The following is a 9839-nucleotide window of genomic DNA, read 5'->3' on the forward strand; positions in this document are numbered from 1 at the left end:
TCCCGCTCCCCCCCCCCCCCCCTCCTCCTCCTCTCCTCCTCTCCCTCCATCTCTGTGCGTTGAATCTGGTGCTGCGTGATTGTCTCTGCTCCCTGCTGGGCTGGCGCCTGTCTAAAGGGCCCTAGGACCCTCACACACTGAGGGGCTCCAGCCATGCCAGAGATGCCCTCGCTCCTCTCTCCTCTCCTCTCCTCTCCTCTCCTCTCCTCTCCTCTCCTCTCTTCCTCTCCTCTGGCTCATATCACTTCATCTGATCCCTCTTCATCTCCACAGGACAGAATAAAAGGTCGGACTGTGTCACTATCTGCTCCTCTCCCTCTTTCATGGTTTACCTCTGTAAACAAAAGTCATGTAGTGTGTATTTCACTTAAATACAGAAGGAAGCATCAGCCTAACAAGTTAACATATTTTTTAAATTATAACGTATGCCACAATTACATTAAGTAATCAGGTAACCTTCAAAGAATTCAAACTCTTGTTAGCTAAAGCGTTGCTAGACTCTCACCGCCTGTCTTTCCATTTCTATGTGATCACTTCAATTGAACAACTGATGTGCACTTCACAGGCTGCGATCGGCCATTTTATGTATACTTCACTTGTTTGGATTGGCCATTTGATGTACTCTTCACATGTTTTGTATACTACACAGCTAACGAACAAAGCAAAGGGAAAAGGGGGTATAGCTGCCACTCACAGATGAAAAAGGGCTGAGTGCTGGGAGCGATATGAATGAGCGCATACAACACAGCACCTTGTTTGGCCGGGCAGCAACAGAGAAGCAGACTGGGAAAGAAATCACTTGCTGTTCAGCGGCACGCGCCATACATTACCCAGCAGCAGACACATCAATGCTGTCAGATGCTTGCCAGTGTAATACGAGAGGTAAAAGACATGAAAGCGAGCTCAAACCGTGTGAATAAAGTGGCTTCTTCTGGGAAAAAAAAGCACTGGTAGTTTCAAGAAGAGATGTCACAAATTCTCAAATAAGATACAGTCAATCAAAGCCGACGATGCCAACATGGGCGTGAAGGGGCTGCCATCCCATATGTGGTGAAAATCCCTCCCCTGTGAGTTGCTGGTGGCTCTCTCTCCAATACTCCAGACAGTTTGCAGCCATCTTAATCTGAACGGTGGAATCTGGCAACCGCTCTGGAGCACCTGCATCCGTCCAGCCTGACCCGCTTTTGTTCTGGTCCGACCCCCTAACTTTAGCCCCTAATTAACCCAACAGAAACTAATTAAATACAGCTCTAGTGGACCAGACGCCAGACAAAAGGGAGAGAAGGACGTAGGGAAGTGAGCGGAGCGAGGGGAGTGAGCCAACATGACAGGCAGGAGTAAAGAGAGAGAGAGGGAGAGGGGGGAAAAAATGGAGGTCCAAAGCTTGGCCTCCAGCCCCTGAGACTGGTTCAGACAGACAGAGAGAGAGAGAAAGGAAGAGAGAAAGAAAGAGGGAGAGAGAAGAGTAGAGAGGTTGGGAGGAGGAGGGTAGGTTGGGTTTCGATGTCAGACGCTGCAGCCTGGTTCCCTGATTTCCCATACTGACCTTATAGTGACTTCTTTGTACATGCTGTCATGTTTTTTTTTCCAAGGTATTTTGGATACTGCATCTTCAGCGCACAGCCCTCGTAGATTGATGGGAACGGGTGCCAACTGCTGTAATCACAAGCGCCACAGTCACATGATGCAACTCAAAGCCCTGGAGATATTTGGAAAGGGAGACAGGACGACGATGAGAGCCGCGGAGAGAGAGAGAGAGACAGAGAGAGAGAGAGAGAGACAAGAGCAGCGCAGAATGAAAGGAGCAAAGAGGGAGAAAAGGTACGGGACAGGATTCTGAGAAAGAAGATATAAATATGGGTTCAAACCAGCCAAGTGTCTCTGGCAAGACGTTGCTCTTAGTCCCAGTCACAGCACGCTAAGTGATAGAGAAAGTAATTAAGAGAAGCCTGTTCAAGTAGATAGGCCTGTAAAGGAGATTTGAAGAGGGGAACTGATTGTGCATGTCTGATTCCAGCTCTTCAGAGAGTTCTCAGCCCCAAGGCTTAGCTTTCAAAGGGCCGTCGCTCTCTCTCTCTCTCTCTCTCTCTTTCTCTCTCTCTCTCTCTCTCTCTAACATATATTTACAAACAAAATATGACTCTCCCTCCTTCCACTATAGCATAGAAAACATATATTCATGGCAGCTGTATTTATTTTGGAAAAAACAAAGCGAGAGAGAGAATGAGAGACAGTCACTTGACAGTGGAGGGTCTGGTTATGGCAGCTGAATACACACACACACACACACACACACACACACACACACACACACTGATACAAGGGAGGGGATGGGCTTCATTTTCTGAAATATACATACTTTGTCAATATTGTTTGTCATTGTTTGTCATCAACTGTCATGCCAATAAAGCACACTGGATTGAAAATTTGAAAAACAAAATGAAAAATTGAATAGAGAGAGAGAGAGAGAGAGAGAGAGAGAGAGAGAAGGAGGTGTCAGCATCTCTGCCTGACATGTCACATGCTTAATCATGGCACCATTATTTACATATTATCAGTTCTGGCAAGAAGGCAAGAAAATATCTATCTATCTATCTATCTATCTATCTATCTATCTATCTATCTATCTATCTATCTCTCCTTTTTCTAGTAGCACTCTGTGAGTCTTACTTAAGATCTGTGACTTCTGATTGTTGTTTTGCTTGAACTTAATACAAACTGCTTACATATTGCTATGCATGCACCCTCAAATCAGGAAACAAGGCGCTGTAGGACTTGATGATGCACACGGTGGCTTTGCAAGTCAAGTGGTCCAAGCGCTGAGTACATGGAGGTACTTGTGGACACGATAGAGCAACACTGCCACCTAGGTGCATTAGACCTCACTGCAGATAATTTCCCCTGGACTGAAGTGAAGTCTGCTGTGTCAGTCTGTGAGGTCAGTCCAATCTCACTGCTTTGTCAGTTTGGCTTGAGTCGCTTGAATTCCATGTCTAATTCAACTGGCAGCAGTAAAAATGAAGTGGAACTCTGTGTGTGCGCATGTGTGTGTGTGTGTGTGTGTGTGTGTGAGTGAGAGAGAGAGAGAGAGAGAGCGTCAAACAAGTCAAACAAGGAAGCTGGAGGGTAAAAACACTGAAAAAAATGGTTTATTTTTTAATCTTCTGAGTTTAAATGGGGAAACTATAACTGCATGTTTGTACTGTCTTGTGTACTGTTTGTGTGTTTGTGTACATGCGTTGATTTGAGTGTGTGTGTGTGTGTGTGTGTGTGTGTGTGTTGTGACTGTGTGTTTGCATTTACATGGTAATCTGCATGACTGCTATACAGCTCTCCAGCACCTCTAATCCTTTCCACCTGCTCACAACACCCAAACTGTGGACAGGAGAACTCCCCCCACCACCACCAACACCCCCCACCCCTTGCTGACCGACTGGGTGCTGCCACCCACCTTGCCAGGCTCCAGCTGAGGTCTGCACCCCCACCCTGAACCCCCTTCTTCTCTCCCCCAGCAGTGCCAGTGCTGAAGTATGTTGATTGCAGCCCATGACAAGGCAAAGGGAGTGAGCAACCAGGCAGGAATACTGAATAAAGAAACAAAAACAAAAACTTGGCCTCTACCTCCATCTGTGCCATTTGTCAGTCATTAGCCATAGTCTGAAATTGTGTCTCCCTTAAGAAAAACAACTCTAGTAATCCTATAATTAATTTTACCCACACATTTCACAGAAAAACTTGACATAAAAACCATCATACAGCTGCTACAAATAAAAAATTATACCACAGAAAATTATTTAGTTGTACCACAGGGGATATTATTACACTACTGAGTACCACAGACAAACTACAAGGCCCTAGAGGTATATTATAGGGAAATTATAATAAAATCAGAATCAGAATCAGAAATACTTTATTGATCCCTGAGGGGAAATTGGGTTTCGTTGCAGTTGCTCACAGAAATATATATAGGCATAGAGAAATTATAAGAAAAATAGAAATAAGAAAATAAATATAAAAATATGTAGAATATGTGCATTATACTACAATAAAATAAAAATATGTAAAGCCATAGGAGATAAAATATGCCATAAAGTACAATAAGGTCACTATGAACTGAGTAGCGCAGATGCCATGTAGGTCCCTGCAGGAGTATTACAGTTATAGTGATTTTTCGCCTGGGATTACATTCCAGCTATAATCGTGAAATTGGGAAAGGAGCATACAACTGTGAGGAAAAACGAGTCCACAAAGCTCAGTATTGTCTGATATCGGTAGACAGACAGATGAACCGCATCTTCCTCAGTCGCTGTCCACTCTCTGGTGCTGAAAGGTCTTCCTGCGATCAACGACAAAGTTCAATTTCAGGTTCAAGAGCCTCAGCAGACAGGCCGATGAAGACTATCCAGCAGGATGATCCAGAAAGAACAACGAACCCAATCTACTGGCGACATCTATTGGAGAAACTTCCGTTTTGCAAGACAATAAGTATCCTCAATTTAGATGGCGTCCTCTACTGGAGGGAGAACGGCTCTACAGATACTGTACTTTAATAAGTCATGTTATAAAACTAGTTAACCCTTAAAGACACCAGCTTTCTCTGAATTACATTTCAAGCCCGTTTCAAAACAAAAAGGATCACACGTCAATGCTACAATGCTCCAACATATTTCAGGCTGTGGTCCAAATTCAAGCGTGCATAACACAATGCAATGCAAACCAAACTGATAAAAGAGCGCCTGCGCAAGACCCGGGCTATCTCAATCTCAACAGAACTCAATGAAGTTAGACCAGGTTAGAGAGGACAGAGCCTAATGATTAACTTTTTTAAACAAAACATTGTAAGCAAATTAATAGGCCTAGGCCTGTGAAAAAAAAGTGCTCGTCTGTTGAATTACACCACTGTCGTAAAACGTCTCTGTCTACTGTTGCAATGGCGTTTGCTGCGACAGCACTTTCCGGCAGCAGGGAAATCGAGGAGAAAGCAGCGACAAACGTCGCAAGCGAATCCGATATCGCCTCAATAATCCTCGGATTTATAGATTATTCGGTGAAGTAACTTGTATATTGTTTGTATATCCTTTCACCTTGTGAATGAAATTGTATTTGACGTTTTTCAAGCGTGAATCTCCACCTTAATGCGGTGGGATGGCTACAGTGCCGACTGGGCCTAGTAGCGCATTGCCTGCATCCCCGGCTGAAATTACTCCCTTCCCCGGGGGTAGGAGCGTGGAGCCGGGGGAGGACGGAGAGCCAGGCTGCGACAGGGACGACTCTGTCACCGCCGGGACTGGGAAGAAGTCGCAGGTCACTGAGGTCAAACGGTCGATCAAGAAAAAGCAGAAAAACATGCTATCACATGCTAACCCGACGGCGCTACACCTCAAAATGCAACCCCAGGAGCAGCAGCAGCTAAACGGCTTGGTCAGTCCCGCGGAGGACGCTGACAGCCACCAACACACAGGAAGCCGACCTGACAATCCGAGACCGTCCATGGAAAACTGTGACAGCGGCGGCGAGGGGACCCCGAGCGACAGAAACAATAGTGAGCACTGCCAACACGAAGGCCACAGCCCCTTTTCCAAAAACGGCAGCCACCCTCTCTTGATTAACAATAGCATGAACGGAATGCCGACTATCACAAGAACTGAGGCAGGGCAAAGCCACCCCGGAATCGGAGAGCACCCCGAGGACGAGAGGAAAGGAGAGCGCGACCCCACGGAAGCCCCGCGACCACCGGGCGAGCCGCCGGACCACCCTGAGACGGCCAGGCCCGGAGGGGAAGCCCACCAAGACCCGCCCGTGGCGGAGCTGGCGAGGCTCGAGCTGAAGAGCTCGCCCGGCAGAGTGGAGGAAGAGAGCCACGGGATTCATTACGTCCGCTACGAGTCCGAGCTGCAGATGCCATGGATCATGAGACTGATCACCAAGGACTTGTCTGAGCCTTATTCAATTTATACTTACAGGTACTTCATCCACAACTGGCCACAGCTCTGCTTTCTGGTGAGTAGACACTGAAGAAAACCATGTGTCATATCTACTGTGCCAGTCTAACTTTTTGTGTCAGCACATCAAGCCTAGATTTAGTTGCACAGCCGGTTGTCAGTGCTCTAAACTCCCTGAAATCACTCCAAAGAGAAAACCTCCCTTTACATTGCCTCTGTCAAGTCTTCAACTAGGCTTGTCAAGTCAAGATAAACTGTGTGTTAACCCTCCCCTCTTTTAGACTGCCAGTATCTGCAGTTATACAACATTTCTGCTGAGTTTGGGTGTGACTGCTGGAGTTGGGCATGCACATTGCCTGGCCAGTAAATAATCACCTGTCAGTGTGTCACAGAAGCCGCAGAACATATTTGCGATATGTAGGCTTGGCCACATGAACATATATAGCTTACACACACTTAAAAATAGCCCGCAGTCAATGGGCATCGGCTGGGAGTTTTTATAGCCTCAGTCTGGGTGGAATGACCACTTGTCTGACGCAAATCCTTCATTCTTGTTCTGTCTTAAGTATTACAATCAGAGTTAATAGATTTCAAATGAAGAGAAGGAATTAAGAAATGAATTGACGTGACAAAATCCCTGTTTGTGGGTTCCGTGTCAGTCTTGTGATGATGCCAGGGCCTTTTGTTTAGTCATCTGTGTACAGGCATTCAGAGGCATGCAGTGCAAACTTTTCTAATCGTGGACTCTGAGGAAAACGCACAGTCGAAACGTCAGTCCGATAAACGTGCTACATGTATCGAGTGCTCCAGTGTGACGTTACCTGGCGAGGTGCCCTGAGTATAATAGACGTCAAACTTTTCTAAGTGTTACATTTTCAGTCTTAGGACAGAGCAAAGTTGTGCTTTAACTCGGCGTCTCTCAAAGCACCTACAGCATCTAGTGTGAATTTTCAACACCCCAGTTTAGGCTCTTCACTGTCCTGTCTTTGTTTATCCTTTTAGCTCGGAGGTTATAAACCTCCCACTACCAGTTTGCCTGCAACACTTCATGTGACATTAGAGGAAGCACCATGCAGAGTAGAGGTCAAAGGTCAGCTCAGAGAGTCCTGTGCTGGCAGAATGACAGGAACTTTAGAGATGTTGTTGACTGGCTACTTCGCTAGTCAGTCAGAGGACTTAACTGTCTGTGTGTGTGTGTGTGTGTGTGTGTGTCTGTCCCAGGCCATGGTGGAGCAGGAGTGTGTCGGAGCCATCGTATGTAAGCTGGACATGCACAAGAAGATGTTCCGTCGCGGCTACATCGCCATGCTGGCTGTGGACTCAAAACACAGAAGGAAAAGCATCGGTGAGACCGCAGCACTGCACCGTCTCCCATAGAGGAGTCTAAAATCCAACAGCAAGGCCTGTCCCGCGATACGAAACCTAGACCAGGCTCTGTGGCAGTGTCGTAATGCTTTCTTTGACAGCCAAATCTGTTTATGCAAAGTAGAAATTTAGATAAGGTATACACTCTGTGTCTGTGACGTGTGTCACACCACTCCCTAGTGTCAGCTGAATGTCAGTCACACTGCTTATATCTTTCCTATACTATCAGCTTTTAAGCCAGAAAAATAGACAAACCTTGCGTTACATTCTTTACCCTTTGTGTGTTGGTTATCTGTGTGCCGCAGCTGACTTGTGGTCTTCCTGTTTCAGGTACTAACCTGGTGAAGAAGGCCATCTATGCCATGGTGGAGGGTGACTGTGACGAGGTAAGATACCCGGTTTCCTTTCCGCTACGGGACGGCCAGTGCTAACCGGCGCTCACTCACTCCGCATGCCTTCCTTTTTCCAACTGACAATGTTGCTGTCTCATATCTTGTTACATCCAGAGATGATTTGTTACCCCGAATAACGGTGCGATCAGGGATGTGATTTTTTCCCCAGTTGTTTTTTCCCCAAGCTTTCAGTGTTTTGTAGCACATCTCATATATTCCTGTATTTCTGCGTTTTCCAACACTATTTCGGGTATTTTATATTGTTCTGATTTTAACCAGCAATACTATCATGTCTGTGTTTTAGGCTTATTAAGTTGGAAGAGTAAAACTTCTGCACACTTAGGTCCATGCAAGTTTCTTTATTAATTAAACCAAGCTTTTGGTCAAATACACCTTCACAACTTTGATGTCTTTTGACCTGTAGCACCTCAGCAAAAGATAGTAGTTCAGTGTGCAGTCATCTTCCTACAGGCTTTTTAAGTTTGGCCGTGGCCCTGGTTCAAACTCTAGTGGGAAAATCGGGTACTAACATTTCAAGGTCCTGTTTTTCCTCACTGGCCTTCACTTATCTAAGTTTGCCAGTAACCTTGGTTTGATTGTCACCAGCTCTAAGTCATTCACTAGCTTCCCACTATTACAAACTATTTCACTCGCTCTGTCACTCTCTGTTCCCTACACCCCACTAAACACACACACTAGGGTAGTTACCTGTAGATTTTCAAATCTATGGGTAATTATTCTCCAGACAGAGCAGATGTTTGAGGTGGAAAATTAGATTCAGCATTGTTATTTCTCTGATCTCCTTACTGACTGAGACCAAAGGATTGCCGCTGTGCTTCACCATGTTAATAATCATTTTTTTGGCAGTGTGATAACATACACACAAGGTGACCAAGTTATCCCTGTATTTTTCAATTTATCTCAGTTGAACCATAAATACATAGACATTTGCAAACGCAGCTTGTGCTGAAACACATGCAAACTGCATGAGTTTCAGCGTTGGAGCTTGTGTGGATCCCATCAACAAGCCAAACAAATCATAAATACTTGGATCAATGCATTATTTTTGTCCTAGGAGTTAAGAAAAAAGTCCAAAACAACCAACACAATTTTTTTCCTGACAGTAATTTCATTCAAACGGACTTTTTGAATAAGTATTATTCAACAGCCCACTGACTCGGCCGTCTGTGTGTCCCCAGGTTGTGTTGGAGACGGAGATCACCAACAAGTCGGCCCTGAAGCTGTACGAGAACCTGGGTTTTGTCAGAGACAAGCGGCTGTTCAGATACTACCTGAACGGTGTGGACGCACTTCGGCTCAAACTGTGGCTCCGCTAGAGGAAAGGAAAGGGGACGGGGGAGGGTGGGACAGTGGGTGCTGTTCACCCCTTAGACTATCAGCTTGACGGCCTCAGCTCAGCCTCGGTCATTTCACTCTTATATACACACATACACACACACACACACACACACACACACAGTACACATACACCTGTGTACAAGCATAAGAGTATGCACATAGGTATGCATAGACACACGCAGACACACCCTCTTTTTTGTCCTTGACCTCTTTGAACAACTCTTGTTGAGGCTGAAATGGACTGAAATCCCACCTGATGTTTTCATGAAGGGGCCCCTCAGAGTTTTTGGACCTTAAGACGAGGAGGGGGGGGCGAGTGGGGAGGGGGGGGGGGGTCTCTGGGACAACCTTGACTGGGACTAGATGACCTTTTGACCTTCAAGCTTGGACTCCGTACTGACCAGGAAGCGAGGTGCGAGGCAGCTCAGGTGAGGACACGTGTCCAAGCCCCAGAGGACAAGGCGCCGCACCAAGTCATCCTGCAGAACACAGGAAAAAAACGGACAAAAAAACCCAACACCAAGTGAAACAAGGAAGCGGGGGCGGTAAAAACAGACTGGGAAGAAAATATTTGTGGAGTTTATTTTTGTGTTTCTTTTTTAATCTTGTAAGTTAGATGGGGGACGGAAAAGCTATAGTGTGACTGCGTGTTTGTACCGCCTCGTGTTTTTCGGGAAGTGAGTGTTCTGCCTATTTTCGTGTGCATGTGTAAGTGACGTGGTTGGTTTGACTGTGAGTGAGCGAGTGTGTGTGTGTGTGTGTCTGTGTGTGTGTGAATGTG

General features: G+C 45.9%; 1 protein-coding gene across 1 annotated transcript; it reads left to right on the top strand.

Moving 5' to 3' along the window:
* Positions 1-4970: 4970 nt before the first annotated feature.
* Positions 4971-9043, top strand: naa30 (N-alpha-acetyltransferase 30, NatC catalytic subunit). The gene is made up of 4 exons (XM_071912468.2): positions 4971-6000; positions 7164-7287; positions 7638-7693; positions 8899-9043. Exons 1-4 carry the CDS (start codon positions 5146-5148, stop codon positions 9034-9036), a joined length of 1173 nt encoding a protein of 390 aa, XP_071768569.1. The 5' UTR covers positions 4971-5145; the 3' UTR covers positions 9037-9043.
* The last annotated feature ends 796 nt before the right edge of the window (positions 9044-9839 follow it).

This window comes from Centroberyx gerrardi, chromosome 18 (assembly GCF_048128805.1).
Source record: "Centroberyx gerrardi isolate f3 chromosome 18, fCenGer3.hap1.cur.20231027, whole genome shotgun sequence".
NCBI classification, from domain to species: Eukaryota; Metazoa; Chordata; class Actinopteri; order Beryciformes; family Berycidae; genus Centroberyx; species Centroberyx gerrardi.

What these genes read in the sequence shown, in the direction of transcription:
- naa30 (XM_071912468.2), top strand. Translation starts at nt 5,146, where the DNA reads ATGGCTACAGTGCCGACTGGGCCTAGTAGCGCATTGCCTGCATCCCCG. An exon ending in GGCCACAGCTCTGCTTTCTG is followed by an intron (nt 6,001 to 7,163) that starts GTGAGTAGACAC and finishes TGTCTGTCCCAG; the next exon opens with GCCATGGTGGAGCAGGAGTG. An exon ending in TGGAGGGTGACTGTGACGAG is followed by an intron (nt 7,694 to 8,898) that starts GTAAGATACCCG and finishes GTGTGTCCCCAG; the next exon opens with GTTGTGTTGGAGACGGAGAT.